General features: G+C 42.9%; 1 protein-coding gene across 5 annotated transcripts in view; it reads left to right on the forward strand.

Annotated features, from left to right (window-relative positions):
• Positions 1 to 18291, forward strand: part of GLIS3 (GLIS family zinc finger 3) — a 498554-nt gene extending 480263 nt beyond the window's left edge. For 4 of the 5 annotated variants that reach the window (XM_074361627.1, XM_074361629.1, XM_074361628.1 and 1 more), the window contains 2 exons: positions 13290 to 13472; positions 14288 to 18291. In XM_074361627.1, the coding sequence (XP_074217728.1) occupies positions 13290 to 13472; positions 14288 to 14424 (320 nt within the window). In that variant the 3' untranslated portion in view covers positions 14425 to 18291. Of the gene's footprint in view, positions 1 to 13289; positions 13473 to 14287 lie in introns of those variants that run through there. The other variant, XR_012506358.1, reaches the window with a different exon arrangement.
• The last annotated feature ends 3064 nt before the right edge of the window (positions 18292 to 21355 follow it).

Genomic DNA, 21355 nt, shown 5'->3' on the forward strand with positions numbered 1-21355 from the left:
TGGTGTACTTAAAACTCTGAGTGCTCTTTCTCATTACAGAAAATGTTCGTCTCTAACCAGATTGTTCTGACTAAACTCTCCATTTCATTCTTTTGCAAGGTCTTTGAGAACTAGATCTTAAAGATGTGAGTCTATTGAAGTAAAAAAAATTCAGGCATTTTTTCCAGATCATTTAGATGCAATGACCAGCTGCCCCACCTCCTACATTCCTCCACAAACCCAATCTCATATCACACACCCAAAGCAAAACCTTTACTTCAAGTTCTTAAATTCTGTCATCAGTATGGTGAAATGATTCAAGAGATCTGAATTAGCCAAGTATTTACCCCAGCGTCTTTTGTGTCTGTGGATCTGGGCTGATGCAGCATTTTAAATCAATACCATTGAGGGCAGTGATAGTACCTACCTTTATATTGCAATACATGTTTCATAAATTACTCCTAGGTACTAAATTGTTATCAGTGCCTGGTAACTATAAAGAAACTGCTCAATAAAATATCTGTTGGATAAATACCTGAATCCTCAGAATAACTTTGTGAGGAGAGTAAGAAATATATTTCTGTCCCTTACAAAGATGAAGCTCAGGTTAGTTGATTAAGTTCCTTGACCTTGGGATGGTTTCTTAAAAGAGTGCAAAGTGTTCTGTGGATGACTTGTGTCACTTAATTCTCCTGCCCACTCTTTTTTCTCTTTAGGTTCAGTGGCCTCCTGAAATGCAACAGAAAAGGGTGGCTTGGAGCAGCAAAACTCTCCAGGTCACCTGGAGACAGGGTCAATTGTATTTCCATCATCTTTGTTTCTTCCTCCTCTTAAAGAAAATTTCAGTATTAGAAAGGGAAGTCACTATTCTTCTGAAACATCTGATAGGCTACTGTGTACAAGGCTCATAGATCACAATCTTTGAGCTCAGTTGTAGTCGCTCTTACCATCAGTTTCTTCACCAAAGGCTGTACCTGTGGATGTCATTCACTCATCCATGTATTCATTCTCAAATATTCATCTGTGCCAGGTCCTGTTTGGGGTGCCAAAGCTACGTCAGTAGAGAAAAATAGACAAAAGCCCCTGTGTGTCCTAAGTTTAGATTCTTGGCAAGCAAAGCCTTTGAACTCAACCATGAGAGAATACTCCTCCTGGTCCATATATAGGCAAGGAATCCTGTCCTCTATTTGTTCTCTATAGCACTTGGCACATTTTTAGATGCCTAATACATTCTTAAAAATCAAGACCTTGTGTTGTACAGTGGGATGAAATTAGCAGGAAAGGAAGGACCCGGTGGACTAGACACACTTGTTAGGGTGCAACCCCCAGGTGGCAGTGGGAGGAAGTCTGCCTGGCTGGGGTGGGGAGCAGCGGATGGCAGATCATAAATTGAGTTGTCCAGATTAGTAGTCGGTGCCCACAAGGTCTGACAAGATCAAAAAGCAAGTTTCCCTGTGGCCAGATGGAAGCAAGTGATAGGAATTTGGGGACCCAGTGCCATTCTTCAGGCTTTACAAATGCAGAGTCCACTCTGCTTTCTCAAACTCACTTATATAGATTTCTTTTACTTCAAGCCCAGATTTCATCTCACCATAATAGTCTGGACAGCAAATTTTGGGGAGGCTTAATGGTGTGTAACAGGGACTTAGCTGTGAGGCAGAGGTTCAGCGGGAGAAATCAGCCATTCTTGCAAGTGTGAGATGAGGCCCACTCCTAGATGAGAGTGTGGAAAATTGTATAATCACAGCCTTGGACTTGGAGAAGCAAGAAGTCACCTAGGTGGTGGAGCGGATATAATGTGGGAGTTTGGTTACAGTTAGCTGGCAGAAGTCTAGGCCACAAGATCGGTGTGCGGCCAACAGTAAGACCAAAACTTCTGAGTCACTGAAATGAGGCCCCATGATTTCACCTTGACCAAGAGCTTACATGTGAGAGAAGGCAGCGGGGTGGGGAGGAAGGCCGTCTTGATCCATATCTGTAATCCAAAGTCACTTTAGGACACTCATCATCACTTTATCCCCAAGAGCCCCTGGAGTCTGACAGGAAGGGCTTGGGGTCAGCTTAGGGGGAAGAGATGCCCATTGGAAGAGCCCTCCTCCCCATTTCAAATGAAATCAGAGCTGCTCTGTTTTTTCCTATTGGTATTTCTTTAGAGAAATGTTTAAAAGACTGAAGATCATCTAAAGATGTTCTTAGGGCTTCTCAGTCTTCAGTATAGGAAACAGCCAGTTAGCATGAACATTCTCAGGCCCTTCACCCAGAGGTTCTGATTCACTGAGTCTGCTGTGGAGCTGAGGTGGGCCGGTGCTGTGACTCCCACTGTAAGAATCACTGGCCTAGACCCTAAGTGTAGGACTCAGAGCCCCCTCGCTGTGGTTCCCCTATCAGACATAATCCAAAGGAAGCAACTGGCTGGTGGCTGAGGGAGGGAATACTTTCCAGCTGCCTTCTTCCTTTACCTCCTGGGGAACTCCTATAACTGCAGCACGACCTCAGAGCTGTAGAGAACCAGGATGGCTTTCAGGGACCTCAGGGGAAGCCACAGCACTTCATGTTAATGTCCCTTTTAATTTCCATCCGGAATCCTCTTCTCTGCCAGACCTTTCTTACAGCAAAGCTTGCTTGGAAGGGCAAGGGCAGACAGAATTAACTCTTCATTCTTTGCCATGCTTTCCTTGTTCTGCTTTAGGCCCAAGTACCCTTGAGTCACAGAGTTGCTTGTGAGCTTCATGGAGCAGAGCTGCACACAACCATGGGCAGATTTACCTTTGTACTCAGAGAAGGTAGGATGGTAAATAACACCAGGCTTATGAGACAGTAGAGGGCTAGAATTTTCAGTGCATTTTACTGTTTGCAGAATATTTCCACACTTAGAATTCACTTGATCCTTGCAGCCACCTAGTAGCAACATAGTGGCCCCCCTCTCAATAGAGAAATTCCCAACTCATTCTTATCACTCTTGACCAGTGGCCAAAGTGCTTACTTCACATGGCCATCAGACCCAGAATGTCCAGATTCTCCATCCTGCATTCTTGGCTTTATTTATATCCAGGATTTTGGGGTCACGGACAGGTGATAGAGTGTGGGTGGCAAATTGTGGGCAACTGGGCACTGAATCCCTTTCCATTTGTTCCCCATGTTTCTTCCCCTACTGTGAGAATTATGCTGCCACGTAGTATTATTGTTCCCATTTATAAATAGAGACTCATCGGCTCAGAGAGGCTATGGTTTCCTTAAGGACGTACAGCCAACTAGTGGCAAAGCCTGCTTTCATATCCTTCTTAAGAATCTTCAGATTTTCTGGTTTTGGGAGTCTCTATTTTATGTAATTGCCAAATGTGCTTTATCACCGTCGGGATTCACGGAACCATTTTACTATAACTGTATATACCCACACATGGCAATTACTGAGACACATTGCAATTAGTTTACTTTGGCAGCTTATCATTTTGAGAATCTGGAAGCCATAGGCCACCACGCATTAGGATTTTGGGTGGGTTGAAGTTATTTAAATGAAAATCGATTACATCTTTGCACCAAGAGTGTTTTACACACGCCTTCCTTCTCGCTCTGCTTTCTCCCGTTTCCTTTTTGTCCCTTTTGGCAACATGCTCTGCCCACTCCCATCCCCTTACTTGAACCTTTGCAGACATCTGTAGCAGACTGTCTCCCTCTTCCCCTACCCCACCCCCGGACATGAGTATTCAGCTCTGAGGGGAGGAACGTGGCTCACAGTAATAAATACTGTTAGCAGGTTCTTGCAGACCAGGTGAGGTGCTGTGAGGGGCATCAGCAGAGGAGAGCACCCAGAGTGTTCAGAGGGCACCTCTCTGTGGTAGAAGTTATAGGTCAAAGTGGTCCCATTTCTTGGAACCAGGTGGACTTTAACTTGCAGCCCTCATGCTGCAGCCCATCTGACCAAGGGCAAGGGGACCAGGCGGTTGCTCCAGTGATCCGCTTTCCAACCACTGTAACCTGATTCCTTCAATAGAAATGTGCCCAAATGGAATTTAAAGGGTTATTATTTCCATTATTTTCCTCTTTCTTAGTACAGTAGTTGCTTAAATGTCAGTCTTAAATAGCTCGAGTGCTTTGCAAGCTGGTTCAGTTCTCAGCATGAAGAAAAATCTGTCTTCCTAACACAGTCTGTGAGCTGTTCCTGTAGCTCCCCCATTTATAGACTCCGTATTAAAATGAAGAGTCAATTTCTCCACCACTTCCAGAGAGGAAGCTTAGTAGAGTTCTAACTGGATGAAGACCTGGCTGAGGTTGTTGGCCAAGACCAGGAGCCAAGGAAAAAAATGGCAACCAAACTGTAGACATTTCACTTTTAAGAGCAGGATCATTTTAACCTAAGGGTGGTGGGTGATGAGAGAAAAATTGCTCAAGAATTGCTTGTGCATTATGCAGAATCTATAAATACCCAAGCTCATTTCATGATAATAATAATAATTGCTGTTATTTACCAAGGGTCTGTAACATGCCAGGGAATGCACTAGATGCTTTTATAAACACTTTCATGTATAATGCTGTCTCCAACCATAGAAAATAGGTACTATTTTAAAAGAAAATGAGGCTCAAGAAGGAAAATAATTCATCCAAAGACACACAGTTGATGAATAAGTTATCCAGGATTTGAACCCAGATCCAAGTTTTATATGCAATGGATAAAAATAAAATAGTGAACAAATCAGAAAATTGGCCAAAAGAAATTTCTGATTTGAACCCAGATCCAAGTTTTATATGCAATGGATAAAAATAAAATAGTGAACAAATCAGAAAATTGGCCAAAAGAAATTTCTGAAATGTCTATTTCTACTCTTGAGAGTTTTTTGAATTTTTCAGTATTTAGGTAATCTCATCATTTTGTTAATTAATTCAACGCTTTTCTCCCTAAGGTAAATTTTTGTACTTTATGAAATGTTGATCCAGCATGAGTAATTCTGCCTGTGATCTGACAGTGAGGGACTTCAACAAAAATGAAAAGATTTTGTTTAAATTGATTGGTTCATGAGCTTAAGCTGCTGTTTGTATGAACTGTATCACCAAACAGATCAGAATTTGAGTCCTAGTTCTGAAACTTGGTAGCTGTGAGGATTTGGGTAAGTTATTTGAACTTTTCCTTGTCTACAAACAGGGGACAATACTACTTAACTCAAAATTTGTTTTAAGTAAAGAAGAATGAAATATTACCCTTTGTAGCAACATGGATGGACCTAGAGAATGTTATGCTTAGTGAGCTAAGTCAGACAGAGAAAAACATTATATGGTATCACTTATATTGGAATCTGAAAAAATAATACAGGTGAATTTATATACAAAACAAAAACAGACTCACAGACATAGAAGACAAACTTATAGTTTCAAGGGGAAAGAGAGGATAAATTAGGAGTATGGGATTAACAGATAGAAACTACTATACATGAAACAGATTAGCAGCAAGGATTTACTCTGTGGCACAGGGAACTCTATTCAATATCTTGTAATAACCTATAATGGAAAATAATCTGAAATATATATATATATATATATATATATATATATATATATATATATATATATATATATATATATATATCTGAATCACTTTGCTGTATACCTGAAACTAACACAAATTATAAATCAATTATATACTTCAATTTTTAAAAAAATTGTTTCAAGAATGAAGATTTTCCGTATAAAATATCTAGGACAATGCTCATCTCCGAGCAAATAAATACTAGTTTCTTTCCTTCCTTCTGACATAATTGTCTGAAGTGTAGGTGTAACACTAACCAAAATGTCTACCAAAAAGCCTAAGCAAAAGGACCACAAATGAGAAAGTGCTGGGCTTAGTGGAAGATTATGTGGTGACTATTTTAGCTCTGCTGCTCATTTGTTTTAAGGTAAAGGCTAGATCCATAGATAATTCCAAATATCTGGATGTTTTTTAAATATTAAAATGATTATATGAATTTTTCACTTTTCTCTTATTTGCACAGTTTCATATAAACCAAGTATTGGTTATAAAGGCAAGGGATTCAACGGCTCCTCTGCTTCCATCTCTTTGTCCATAAAATTAGAATATTTGTTTGAATCACCTACTTACAAGACAGGTATATCAGAGGCCGCCCGTGAAAGAATCTTAAAAGATTTCTAATACTAAGTTACCATGTGAGCAGTTAGTATGTGATTCCCTGGGCCATTGTCTGAGTAAAGTCGGGAGTGTATGAAATCAAGCTGAGATATGACACCAAAGGTCATAGTCTCATGGCCTTTAAGAGCTTTACCAGAGAATTCCCTATTTTGTCTCTTTCTGTTCAGTGGCTTATATTATGGATTACAGAAGGTATTCAAAGGGGGCAGCTCAAGGGTCCCCAGAGAGTAGGAGGGAATGCACAGAGGGCCATACGAGAGTTAGGAAGACATTAGGGAAGCCAAAGGGAGTTGGGTCGTGCATCTTCTTTCTGTGTCCTTGTCCCTGGAACTCTCTTGACTTGAGCCCTCTTGCTCATCACTTGGGCTCATTCATGCCCCTGCATGTGCAGCAGTCATGTGAGTGAGGCCAAAAGCTCTACCCTTCCTACAGTAACCCACAAAATTATAGTCTCTGCAGAAAAATGATTAGAGTCATTAAGTTCATAAATATACATCCTTCCTTCCACTTGGCTAGCAAACACCTGTACCCCAAAAAAACTGAGGCACTGCCAGCTCTGCCTCTGCCACTCATGGCTGCCTATTCTCCTACCCAGGCCCCCACTGATTGGCACCACTGGCAGAAAAACCACTCAGCCAGGGCCGGTCCTCAGTGAGCTGTGGGATAGCCTCCTAATTACGTCTACCATCAGCAGATGGGGCCAGACAAAAGGAACTACAGCCACTGCTCTTTTTAAAAAGCTTTAAAAACCCAGACTTCTTTCTTATTTGTTGCTTTTTCCTCTTCCTACTTTGAATGCATTCTGGGGTAAAGTGTTGCATCTCTATACATCCTGTAAAGGAAATTTCCATTTTGCCATCACGTACAATATTAAATTGTATCATTTGGTTTCTCATTTATAGGTTTATCTTTTTTTCTCACTAAAACATAAACTCCAAAAGGCATGGGGTGTGTTTTATTCGCCACTGTGTCTCCAGCACTTGACTGAGTGCTTAGTTACTGACAGTTGTTGAGTGAATGAAAGCATAAAAGTTGAAATGCTTGTGTTATTAGAAGAACAGGGAAGAAAAATAAAGAGTAACATTTGTGGAGTGCTGTGTGCCAGGCACACGCTCAGCCCTTCGCATGGGTCATCTCTTAACCCTCTTTAATCGTTGCAGTTATTGTGTGAAGTAGGCGCTATGAACACCCCCGTTTTAGAAAAACACAATAGCAAAAGCAAGCACACACTTAGCCAGTGTTTCTTCTGAAAGGTCAAGGGAACAGATGACTCCTGGGATTCCAGTATCTGAAAACAAGAGTGTTTGGCCTGGATGCCTGGAATGATACTCTGACCACACAGGAGTTGAAGGGTTTCACATCTGAAGATTATGAGGGATCTTGGGAAGCGATTACTGGCAGTGTTGTTTCCAAGGAGCCTCATAAAGGGTCCTGCTCAGCCTGATCAGGCCACACTCTGGTTGGGGAATTAGTTCTGGGGGCCTTTCCTGATGCCTGTGATGGGCTCCACACATGGGCTGTCTGCATCTGTAAATTGTCATTATGGTCCAGGAAGAGGCTACTGCAGGGAAGGGTCAGTCCTGCTTCTGAATGTTGTCCATCCAGCACTTTTCCTGGTGCCCAGAGTTCGGTGGTGGTTCCCAGCTGCATCATAAAGGAGAACAAGAATTTTGTTTTGCAGAGCCATCTGCTACATAAACAAACCCACTAGGTAGGCAGCTGCTGACATAGCACCTTGACGAAGTTGGAGCTGATGGTATTCGTCTCCCTCCATGAGTTACCTCCTGTAGCAGTTGGGCAGAGCCTCTGTAGGACTTTATTCCATCTTGACCATAGTGCTAGAGAAGTTGGAGACCCACCTGTGCTGTGGCCACTCCCAGTAGGCACAGTGAACTGGGCCCACAGTCCGCAGGAAGAAATGTGGGTGACATCTTCCCTTTTCCATCTCTTACTTCCAGAAGGGAAACTGGTTCCTGCAGGAAAGCGGAAATGCCCTGGAAGTTTAGCTTAAAATAATGGTCATCAGCCCTGCTGAGAGTTGTGAGTTGAGTGACCATTATTTATATATTGAAGTATTTATACTCTAGTTCCTTCCACAAAGACTAGAGTGTAAATTGGTAAGGAAAAGATAAATGTAATAGAGTCTAGTAGACTTCCTATCTTGAAGGCCAGGAGTCTAAAAATCATTATCTGGCTTTTATTTAAATTCTTGGTGGGTCATATGTTTTTTTTAATCCATGAATTTAATCAGAAACATTCCTGAAACAAAGTATGTGAAACCTGGGAATGCAGATTGCCCTGGAGGGGTACTGTCCAGTACAGTAGCCACAAGCCATATGTGGCCATTTAAATTTGAATTAATTAAAGCTAAAGTAAAATTTAAAAGTCAGTTTCTCAGTCATACTAGCCACATCTCAGGTGCTCAGTAACCACTCGCAGCTACTGTGTTGGACAGTGAGACATAGATCATTTCCATGAACACACAGAGTTCTACTGGATGGTGCTGCCCTGGAGAATACTGTTCCATTGTCATATTTAGTCATGTGATTCCTTTCTCCTCTAACTTCCTCCACTCCCCTTCCACTTTGGAAAGGCAGTCCACACCCAGCTTCATGGGGCTGCTTTATTATCATTAAGCAACAAGAGTGACAGTGCTCTCCTGATCTAACCAGTCACCACAGAGCCATCAGTGACCCCATGTGACAAAGTAAAGAGGAGGGATTTTTAAGAATGAGTTGTAGTGCTATGTAAAGCTATAGATAATAGGGGAGAAAACAGGATGCAAATCAATGTATATAATGTTCTAGTTTTGTTGTGTATACATCTGCTCATATAGAATTGTGGAAATAAAGATAATTTTTTTTTCCTTTCTTTGCATATACTATTCTATATTTTCTAATTGGTACACTTAATTCCAAGTATTTTTATAATTAGAAAAACAAGTTTGTTTTTAGAGAAGAGGAAAAAACTTGCCAAAATTGACAAGAGGAGGAATGATTCTCCTTGACCTTCAGGAGCGGCAAATTCCTCCCCAACCCCTCCATTCTTGGAGGTAAAATAACTTCTAAAATGGGGAAGGGGTGATTTGCTAACTAAATGTAATGGCTAACATTTATTGTTAACATAAACTTATTTGTGCATTCTTAAGCTATTATAAGTGTATGTGTTCTTGTTCCAACTGCATTATCAATACCCAAGGACACGATCTTAACTTCCATCTCTTTGGTCTCTCCAAAAGCACCTTGACCAGCACTTGATAACTATCATTGCCTGGCTGACTGACAGATTGGCCGACTTTGCCATCCCTCTTATATTTTATGCCCACGAAATGTGTTAACATCTTGCCTCATTTTGCTTTGGGTCCTAAAGCTAGTGTTCCTTCCAAATTTACTCCATGAAATCCAACAGCTGGAATACAGGAGCCATTCATCAGAAACGAGCTAGACTTTCTCTGGGTTTGTGTGTGTGGCAAGACCCCAATGGAATTTTTTTAATTTTGTTAGTTTTATGGAAATAGCAGTGGGAAGAGGGTACGTTAAAGCCCGCTGATCTGAGTGGCCACAGTCATCCACACCAGTGTATTTGGCATCTCTAGGAGCTGGCTTCATGGAGGACGGGATTTCATAAGGAGGATTTTCTTTCCCTGAGTTGGCTGTGAGAGTGATAAAACATGCTTGTGGAGCCATTCCGGTCTCGACTGTTTCTCATGTGAGCCAAGACACCCACAGGCAGGAATTACAGTCTGCTCTGCCCTCTCACTCATCCAGACAGGGGAAACTGGGAGATGGAGCCCAGAATACTGGGTTTACTATTTAACATCACCCGGTGTATTTCACTGCATCACAAACCATCTATACTCTTATACATCACAACATTCAAATGCAGATTGAAACCATGTGAAATTCCTCTCTCTCTTCAAAGCAGGGAGAAGACAGGAAAGAGAGAATGAATTGGTTTTCACAAAAGGCCAGTGAATGTCTCTATCACTGTCCCTGACATACCTGAATGATTAATGTCCCTATTTGGGGAGTTGTGGGAGTTTAGTGAAAAATGTCTTTCTTCCTGGAAGGTTAATTTTACGCTGAGGAATGCTATCAGGGTATTTATGGGTGACAGATTTGAGTGGCGCGTCATAGGAATATAAATAGCAATTATTGTCTATTTTGCTCAGTGAGGAGACATTTCATTCTAACAAACCAACCATGATGGTTTATGGTAACATTTTCCTACTGATGGGGATGCCGTGATTACGTGTGCCTGGCCACTGGGTACCCAAAGTCAAGAGGGGTCCAAGGAACCTCCCAAACCACGAAGGTGAACATCCCAGGTCTTTCTGACCACTCAAACGTGTTGCTGTTTTGAGCCTGCACTGGGATGAATGAAGAAATCAGGATCTGTGTATTAGTGCAGGATCTAGGAACTGACTACATTATTGTGAAATAATTTTACTTTTAAATTTTTTTATTTGGCAACATAGTTATATAAATTATATTATTAAAGCATATAAATATTAATTATATAATTAATTAAATCAAGTCATAATATATAATATATAAATGTATTATATTTAATTAATTAACTATTTAAATCTTCATAATAACTCAGTGAGGTGTAGGTACTACTTTTAACTCCATTTTACAAAGCAGAAAGCTGAAACACCCAGAGGCTAAGTAATTCATCAGGGCTACACAGTTGGTAAGTAGTTGAGCTAGGATTTGAACCCAGGAAGTCTGGCTCCAGAGTACTTGTTCTTCATCGCTATTAAAATTCAGAAAAATACAAAGCCAAACCACCACCCCCAAAGACAACTATAGATATGTTGCCTTGCAATCTGTCCTATACATTGAATTCCCCATAGCCGACCCCGGTCTCCATATTCAATTTTGTATCTTGCTTTTATAAAAAACCCATTATAACCTTAATAATGGTTTTTCCATGATGTTAAATACTCCTTGTAGACATTATTTTAGTGGTTACCTAGTATTCCCATCATGTAAGTGTATTACTGTTTGCTTCACCATTCTCTTGTGGTTGGCTATTTTGACTCTTCAGTTTTCTGTTACAACAACTAGCTCTGTGATGTCTACCTCTGTGCAGAATTTCTTCTGTTTTTCAGAATATACTTTTAGGAAGCATTCTTGGAAGTAAAAGTCCCATGTCCAAAATATGAACACATTTAGGTTCTAGACGCAGGTTGTCGGGTTGTTTTCCAGAGGCTTATACTCTTTTGCAGTGTCTCCAACACTGTGCCCTCTTCACCAGCCTCACTCCAGCACCAAGAATGACTTTCAGAAATCTTTGCTAATGTGATAGGTAGAATGTAGTATTTTGTCATTGTCTCGGTTTGTATTGCTTTGATGGCTAGAGGACTGACGATTTGTCCATATTGGCTGATAATTATATGAGTGTTTGAGTGGTCTGTTTGGATCCTTTGCCCATCTGTCTATGGAGTCCACATAGAAGCCTTAGGAAAGAGAAGAGCCAGCAGTTTTCCATTCTTTCTTCTCCTGCCTTGACATGGAATTTCTTTATGTATTTTCCTGGTCAGTACTGCTAATGTGCATTTAATCTTTCCCCCAAACCTTATATGGATTTTTCCTCTTGATTCTATATAAGGTATACTACTGGTTGCTTATAATGGATATTATTATTTTGTTTTCTACTACGAGTGTGCCCTGTGCATAAATCTGTATCCACACCTCTGTCTTGAATTCTAAGCTCCTAGAGGGCTGGCCTGTATCTTTATGAGCAGTTCGGCACACATTCTAGGGTGATGTTCGTAGCACCATAGAACAAGCCTCCTGGCCAAGGGGACTCTGAGCAGTTATACGGGCTGCCTTGAGAGTATTGGTCAGAAACGAAGAGAGCTGTGAGCATAGTAGGCTGGATGTGTCATTGCGCCTTAGTTTTCCTTAAAGAGGGCTAAAAAGAACCCAAAGAGCACCTTCCCCACCTGCTGATAGGTGATTTGGGTAAGAAGCAGCAGTTCTAGTGGAGGAAAGCACACAGGACTAGGGCTTCAAAGTCCATGAATTAGTTTTGTGTTCTCCATCATGTAATGTTTGTGGAAGGAACCCTGGGGCACTTCCTCTGCTAATCCCTCATTTTTTCCACCAGAAACAGTCATGATATCAATAATAACTGACATTTATAAAGCGCTTTCAAATGCCATGTATGGGCTTCCTCTTCCAATGACTTGCTTAATGTTCATAGTCACCCTCTGAAATAGATAGTGACTTCCATATTTTAGAGTTGAGGAAACAGACACTGTGAAATAAAGTATTGAATGAAAGTTTCATTACTTTTTTTAAAAAAACATATACTCAAGAAAATACTCCATTACTTAAATTTATCATGAGGCAAGACAGAAGAATGAAAAATTAAGGTATCATGGACGGTGTGGAGGATCATAGAAAAGGACCACATAGGACCACAAGAAGAAACTCCATTAAGTAAGAAAAAAATTGAGAGCGAGAAATGAAACAAGATTAGCCAAATGTTGATTATTTTCAAATATTAAGAAATCTTCCCATATATTTATTATATGATTTATTCACATACAGTTTTCCCATTTACTGCAAAGATCAACAGTAATAATAGTTAAGTAAGTTGTAATATATCCAGCTATGGGCTACTGTGTACCTATTCAAAATAATGAGGAAGATATAAATATGTATGGATGTATCTCTTAGAAGGACTAATGGATAAATCTTTGTTGCTTTTTTTTTTTTTTAAGGTAGGCATTGTTAAAAGAGTATTCTTCAGGTTTTTTTTACCAAATGTGAAATACGGAATAGGATATAGAATACAGGAAGTTAAGGAAGATGCACTCAAAACCTGGTGGGAGGGCAGGGGGTAGGAATGTCCCCTAAAGGTCAGATCTTCAGTGTTTAGGACTGTTTGGAGAGTCTAGGAAGGTGAGCACCCCTTCCATTTCAGGTACTGGAGCAAGCAATAAAGAATGTCATCACCAGCAAACTTGAAATTCCCTGAAGGTAGAAGAGCTTCTGCTCAAAGAGTGCATTATGGAGACTTGCTCAGAAGGCTTTATAGGTGGACTTAGGGTTAAAGGGATTTTGTCATAGGAAGCCAGGCTGAGTGAGGGTCTTGCTGGGTTGAAATGATCTTTGGAACTTGTGCCCTGCAGTAGCTCAAGGCTGTGCTTGCATTTCAGGATTTTATGGGCAGCTGCAGACACTCTGCCCCCCGCACTACCCTGACTCTCAGAGAACCGTGCCACCAAGCAGCTCCTGCAATGTGGGGCCTTCCTTCGAGGACTGCCTGCTCCCCGCGTCCATGGGCCAGGCTGGCTTTGACGTTTTCCACAGAGCCTTCTCGGCTCACTCGGGCATTACAGGTGTGTTGTTGTTCTCTGTGGCTTAGACACACGGGCAGACTAGCAAGTGAGACCGGGAGGGCTTCCCCAGACCGTATCAACCCTGTTCACTCTGCCCATGAAGTGTCTCTCCTCTTCATCTTCCACTCCCACCACCCTCGTTCGTGCCATCACATCTCCCAGACGAAGACAACAGCCTTCCAGCAGGTGTCCCTGAGTCAGCTCCTTATCTTTACCATCTGCCCTCCATGCTACCAGAACCATTGCCTTCCAAAACTGAAGGCTAAAAGAAGGTGATTTCCTGCTTAGATACAGTCAATAGTTTCCAGGTGTCTAAAGTCTGCTCTTCTCAGTGAGGCATTCAGAGCCCCCAGGAGTTGAGCCTGATCAAACTCTCCCGACCTGCCCTCCCATGTCTCGTGTCTTCCTCACAGGCTGTGCGCCTGCACTTTGCCGGCACGCTTGCCCCATATGCCCCTACTCTCTATCTTTGCTCCCTGTTTCATCCTTCTGGAATGTTCTTTCTCTACCTCTCCATTTGTGAGAATCCCGTCCTTTTCTTACTCAGATTTAAAATCACCTCCTTTTTGAGGCCACCCTCACCCTTCTTTACGGCACTTCACTTTTACTCCTACTCAGACCACTTTGTGCCAAGTCAGATTTTAGCTGTCTGCCTGCACATCAGCCTCGTCCCTTTCAAGGTGCCCGAAAACAGAGACCCACTGCAGGGCCTGGCCCAGCAAGGCTGCCTCCTTGACCCCCAGTCAGCCGGTGCCGCCTGCATGCCTGGCGGATGTGCCAAGGCCAGGTTTACTTGTGCGTTCTTTCTCTTCCAGTGTATGATTTGCCTTCCGGTTCCTCAAGCCTCTTTGGGGAGCCTCTTCGCAGCGGGCCTGAAGACGCTACGTTCCTGCAGATCAGTGCTGTGGACCGCTGTCCTAGCCAGCTCTCCTCTGTCTATACTGAAGGCTAAAAGCCCCCCCAGCCTCCAGTACCACCGGCATCCAGAATCTTCTGTTCCTTGCCACCTTTTGTTCTCATGCTTTCACAGACTGCAAGAAAAGGATGTCGAGCAAATCAACAGAACCTACCAAGTCACAGGTGTGTCTTTGGAAGGCAGGGCTAGATGGTCAGAGCTGGGCTTTGCAGGCATGTTTGCAGCTGCTCCTTTTTCTCTCTGTGTTTGCCGGTAACCGGCAGGACTCTTTTCAAAGGGAATTCAGAGTCTCACTCTACCGGATACGTGTTACTTCCTGCCTGTCAACCCTCAAAGGATACCAAGGAAATGATGTGCAGGTGAAAATGTAGTTCGGGGATCACCCTGGCTGAAAACTCCAAATAGGGAAGAACAGCCCAAATTGCCAGCAGCACAGTGAACCGCGGGGCCCAGCGCTCGTCCTCTCCTCGCTGCCGGCTGACACCAAGCCAGGCACAGCCAGGGAAATCCACATTCCGAGCCCGGAGCGCGGTGGGGGCTCAGCTCCTAGAGGGGCCCCGGGCTTCCCAGCCCCGGCCTGGTGTGCCAGTGAGCTGGCTGCCTCTCTCCCCTGAGATATTCCCAGGCTAACCAGTTGCTTTTCAGTGTTTCTCCAAAAGCAAGATAAGAAGGTCTGTCAAGCACAGTCCTTTGAAAAGCACTACAGCTTGTTTTATATTCCTGCAACCTACCTTAGTTCTTTCATTTTAAAGACTTCATACCTACTTTAAAAGGTTAAAAAAAATATTTAGAGGTCTGTTCTTTGGATGGAGATAATTATTTTCATCACCCCAACTCCGTACATTCGGCCTCCACTTGGCCCTGCCTCGCAGCACCTGTGAGCACCTGGAATGTTAGTTTTGCATTCAACCAAGGCCACCTGAGGGAGATGAGGGGGCACCCCCTTCCCAGTGCTGCCACAGAGACCCTCGTGGGCTGACTGCTCTGCTCCATGACTCGACCTTGAAGACCTTGCTCAAAAGAAAAGGTCCACCCGTCGCCTCCGCTCCGGTGCTGTGACGAGAGACCAGCTAGAAGCTGAGAGCAGGCAGCATGGAGGTGTGCTCCTGGTTCTCCCAGAAAACCGAACCAGAAGTGCCCGACACACAGCTGTTTCCTACAGCCTCTGCTTCCTCCGCCAGGACTTCCCCTCTGTCTGTCTGTGTGTCTGTCTCTCCCTTCCCCATTGTGCATCGCTCTCACCCTCTTCTTGACTGTGCTTCAGGCACTCCCACCATCCGCCATTGCCTGAACACCAGCTCTGAGCAAGGTCTGGCCCAAGGCAGGTAGAGGGGCAGCTCTGGAAAGGTGGCCAGAAGGAAACAACCTTTTTTTACTGAAACTCTGTTTTTGAGGGCCTGGAATTTTCACAGAGCTCTTAGCCATTTGATATCAAACCTAAACAGGAAGCCATTTTCCAAGCTGTTAAAAACACCTTTACCAAGCTGTTAAAAAGATCCGGAGTCCTATAGCAGAGACTATAAAAATAAGCCAAACTCCAAAGACCCCCAGTAAATTGTGACATTCCAGTGCTCTCACGTCTCATGATTTCTTTTCTCTCTCTTTAAAAATGTTATCTGAAGAAAAATGAAACAATGCTATTTGTCAAACCGAGATAATTACAACCTTCAACAAGACAATTAAACAGCTTGGTGTCAGACTTGGGATCCAGTGACAGTTTGTATCCTGACAGGCAGGTCCTTCCAGTCTGGCTGCACAGGAGGTGGTGTTCTGCCTGATTCCGGACTTCACTCTGACGTGCGGTAGAATAAGGCACATAAAGAACCAAGCACGGGGTCTGTCTTTACGTGCACTCAGCACACGCAGTCAGTCTAGTTTCTCTGGCTAGTGGGCTCCCATCTGAGAAGAGCCATGACACAGATGTCCATGTCTGCAAAAGAGACGAGTTATTCACTTTACAAAAATCTTTTCTGCTTTACAAAAGGACGCACGTCAGACTTTCTTTCCAAATGAGCTCTCAGACTGCACACAAAGTCCCACCCTTCTGGCAGGGTTCGTGGGTTGTGTCCCTTGGCCTAAAAAGGGACCCATGTCCTTTGTCACACCCTCAGAGAAGGGAAAGCTCTGATATCTTAGAGAGACAATCTATCCATTCAATACTGAATCCTCTGTGGGGAACTCAAAACATATTTGTGTGATGAGGAGGAAGAAGATGGAAAGATGGTTGCTACTGCAGCTGACGTCAGCCTGCCCATGGCTTTTTGCTATAACTTAAGGTGGAAACAGGGAAGGAGGACAAAGCCAGAAGCTGAACCTCAGAAACTTTGGCTGAAGGAGACGCTCCTGCATGTCTCTAGGCCTGCATTTGGCCTCACTGAGGAGGGAAGGAGCCAAGGGGCACCTGGCAGCAGCCGCTACAGGGCCTCCTTCCCCAGCAGGGACTGGCCCTGCCCCTGAGGGGCATTCCTTTTAGCAGAGGGAGGGCTCAGTGCAGCCTGCAAAGCCCCTCACTCCCCACCCCACCCCCCACACCGTGTTTCCCCACAGCTGCAGGTTTGAGCTTAGGGCCCAAGACATGAAACCTCCAGGCTCCTTCAAGACTATACACTCTGGCCTGAGATTCCAGGATCTCGCCTGACCTTAAAATTTGTCCCTTGCTTGCTTTCCCATTGCACATGATTTATATACGCTTTCATCATTATGTTTGTAGTAGTAAAAGTGGAAACTTCAGAAAATTATTCTCTTCCATTTCCTGGCCTTTTTACTCTTGATATGTAACCATTTTCATAAACATCCGAACTGAGACTGTCATTCCCCCTTTTTAAAAAACCTGTGCTTGTGAAAATACACACAGCCCGAAGCCAATTATCCTATTACATTAAAAAAAAAAATCAGTATGCCTAGAGACATTTCATTTGCTGCATTGTCTTAATTCCCTAAAGGGACTGCATCAAAATGTAAGTTGTAATTTAGCCTCTGATCAGCTGTTAAATATTATTTAAATATTTACTAGTCCTATGGGGCATCTCCCTTTACCCGTGTCTCCCCCAAATTATCTAGGTGATTCTAAAATGAACAGAAGGTCTTCAGTAGATCACAGCAAAGTTTCCACTGATGAAACAGAGCTTTGGTGTTGTTCTGTTGTTTTAACATTAGCAGTTGTCAAGCACATTAGCACCCTAGGACAGAGGTGAATGTTCAACCCCTATCCAACAACCTTGCTTCCCAGTTGCCTTGACGTATTGGAAATAGTGATTGTAAATGTCCAATTTAATTATCTGGTATTTTATTTGACTGTTTTGACCATGTTTTATAGCAGCATTTTTAATGGCACATTTTGTTGGTGGTGTGGAATTTCTGTGGTTACATTTTTTTTTTTTTTTTTGTCATGAGCAAAGCAAAAAAAGAAAAAACAAAAACACTCAATGGACAAATGGTGAGTGTAAAAAAGAAGAGATTTATTTTGTACAGACAGCAGAGCATCCTGTGTAATGTTGCTGACATAAAGCACTTTGGGGGAAAAAAGTGGAAATCTGTTTTCCATAAATCACACAGACTCTTGTACATAGTTATACACACTCACGTAGAGAAATGAACTGCATATATCATACTGGATATGGGGCTGATTTTACTCTAGGGGCACATCTGGTGCTTATTGTCATAAATCTTTTAAAGAATTAGGTACACTTTTTTTCTATTAATATGTATAGTTTTGTGATTTGTCACAGTTATGTTTCATATAATCATAAGTTATTTTGTCTTGTTTCATGGAGTCCTTTTTATATGTCAAAAGTAAAATGAAGGGATTGTGCACTTGGTACATAATAAAACTGGAAATAGAGGGTGCACCCACCTGCCTGAACTCCTTCAGTGTGTCGTTTTAAAACCCAATGGCAACAACCATTTTTTGTTTGTTTGTTTCATTATTTTGTTTAGTTTCACCATCAGCCTCCCTCGTACTAGGATGGTAATTATAATTAAAAGCAGATGGGGGTTGGGGAGGGCGTGGCCAAGGCCAGCTTTAAAATGCCGCGTTGCTTTGGGCCAGAGCTGCAGCCTGGATTTAATTATAGATATGAGGATGAAATGGCAGTAAAAATGCATGTGTCCCTGAATCCTTTACATGTTGGGAGTGTCCATAAATAAAACATGAAGTTTTATTTCATCAGATTTAATTAAAGCTTTTATACATGTTTTATTGGTTATTCTATTAATCCGCTTCAAAAACTGGATAAATGTGTGCTAGGGTTTGGGGTTTATTTATGCCTTTTCAGTGCAGCGCTACATCATGCCTCAGAAGTGCCTCTAGTTCGTGGTCCTCCAGGTGATGGGGTTACGGCATGCTGGCCATCGGAGTGGGCCCCTTCTGCCCAGTTTTCCTAGAATCCTGCCGAGAAGGACACAGGCATCAGCTTCCTAATACCCTGACATTTGAAGTCCTCTGATTTCCCGAAGGAGAAAGGAAAGGAGCAGGTACTATTTCCCCGATCCCCTGTCTTGTCTGATCTACAGGCTTTGGGAGGCCGCCTGACCCTCTGGTGTGATGAACGTGTTTCCTTGGCTCCCATCCATGGGGGGTGGGATAGTGGAAAGATTGGTCAGGATGCTTTCACTCCAACCTATTGCCAAGCACAGGATTCTAAAAGACATCACATTTCTCACAAGGATCATTCTTAGAAAGCTGGCAGTTCTCTCACTGAATTTTTAAGACTTGAGAATTACGTTAAGGGAAGATACAAAGCAAGAGGGCTGATGGCTCCCATCCATGTTGTCTGGCTCTTCAAAGTACTGGGGACGAGGGACAGGCAGCACACTCCGGTGGTTTAGGGCTTGGAGATGGAAATAGTGCTGACTGATAAGACACAAAGAGCTTCTGTGCTCCCTAAAAGGAGGCAGCTGATGGGAGGGTGATTTGGTCCAACCCGTTTGGAGAATCATGTTGTAGAGTTGGTTAACTGATAAGAGTTGAAGATACGCATACCCTGCGACCCAACAGTTCCACACCCCTCTCAGGAGACTCTTGCATAAGTTGACGATGGTTCAGATACAAGATGTTCATAGCAATGCCATCCTCAATAGCCAAAAACTGGAAATGACCCAACTGTCCACCAGCAGTAAAAAGAGTAAGTGAGCTGTGCTAAAGTAATGGAGTGAAGTGCGATGCAGCAAGGGCTGCGGCCACTGTGGCCACATGCAGTAACTCAGAGCCGAGTCTCACAAACTATGTTGAAAAAAAGAACAAGACACAAAAGCAAATTTACAGTGTTATTCTATGTAGATACAGTTTGAAAACAAGGAAATTCAAATACAGGATTTAGGTGGCAGACATGTAAACACCAGCACAGAAAATATTATCACAAAGGTCCAGGTACTGATTAAACTCTAGTCAGGAAGAAAGGGCACACCTCTCGAGGACTTCCGGGGTCCGGCCCAACCATATTTTATTTCTTGACCCCACGTGTTAGGTTAAACAGGTGTTTGCTTTATAATTACTTAACTGTGCATAAATACTTTTTAGTTTTTAGTTCAAATACCAGTGAAGGTCAAGTCTTGCATCCTCTGCTCCGGGGGCCTGCCTACAATCATTTTCTGCAAAGGGCCAGGTAGGACGTATTTCAGGCTTTTAGGGCCATGTGGCCTCGGTCTCAGCTACTCAACTTTGTTGTCATAGCTCCAAAGCAGCCATAGACAATATACAAACAAATGGGTGTGGCTGTGTTACAATAAAACTTCATTTATAGAGACAAATTTGAATTTCCTGTAGTTTTCAGATGTCATGAAATTGTTTTTTTCTTTTGATTTTTTCAAATATTTAAAAATGTAAAACAGTAAATAAATTGTATTTCACAGGCTGTACAGAAACAAATGAAAAAGGCAGCAGGCAGGATTTGCCCCATTGGCCACAGTGTGCTGGCCCTGGTGAGCGGAGGGAACATTCTGTGGCCCCTCCCATAAATATCCACCCAAAGAAAACCGCCGTGAGGAGCCCCTCTGCTTATTCCTTGGCTATGCTGGGTACTGTTCCTGGAGGAAATTCATGAGTTCTATTGATTAAGCTTTTCTTTGTTTAGATTCTGGGTTCTGCTCCCCGGGATACAGATGAATGCTTAGAGCTTGGAGTGCCATTTGACTTTATCTCTGGATTTGGAGTTTTTAATAAAAAGAACTGGGCATAGAGAAATCTGTGAGAATTGGAAAATGAGCACCCATTCTTTCCAAGCTAACCAAATATTTGCTGGATCTTGGCAGCCATAGCCAACCTTTTCCTCTGAAATGCTGAGAGGTTATAAGTAGTGGGAGACTTCATTTTTCTCAGGCCGTAGCTCTTGTGAGAAGCTGAAGCGGCCTCTCAAAACCTGCAGGGTTCTCAGGGAGAGGCGGGTCAGAGTTTTATGTTCAAAGACTCTGCCGAGAAATGGTTGGAGCAGAGTCAGGGGGCCCTGATGCTGCTCGTGGTCTGCGCCCTCTCCATGTAGCAGGAGAGCTACCCACCAGCACCTTCTCTGGCCCCTGGTTTCCCATGATGCCTCACTCCCTAATTCCCAAACTTAGGGGTTGGCAGCCCTGACAATGCCGCCTGTCCGCTACTCGTGCTTACGAGAGAGAATGAGGCTCAATTCACATGAGCACGAGTGTATGCCCCTCTTTGTCTCTCTAGCTTGTGATAAAATTGATAATGGTTATTCGTGACTCCTGAGACACTTGCTAAACACTAGCATGGACCACATCCTCTTCAGCAGGTCTCTCTGGTGGCTTTGGGTTCTTGGGTTTGTGTATTCTGTATGGTTTGGATCTTTAAACTGCAGGGAACACAGTGTCTTGGATGAAATAATCTGAACTTTATAAAGAGAAGTTTAACCAAAAGAAAGCTTAGACAACATCCAGTCCAACCTCATCTTTTACAGAGGAGGAAACTGAGGTTGTTTCGTTCATTTGTTCAATATTTATTGTGTAAAATACGCACGGA

Source organism: Camelus bactrianus, chromosome 4, assembly GCF_048773025.1.
Source record: "Camelus bactrianus isolate YW-2024 breed Bactrian camel chromosome 4, ASM4877302v1, whole genome shotgun sequence".
In the NCBI taxonomy this organism is placed as follows: domain Eukaryota; kingdom Metazoa; phylum Chordata; class Mammalia; order Artiodactyla; family Camelidae; genus Camelus; species Camelus bactrianus.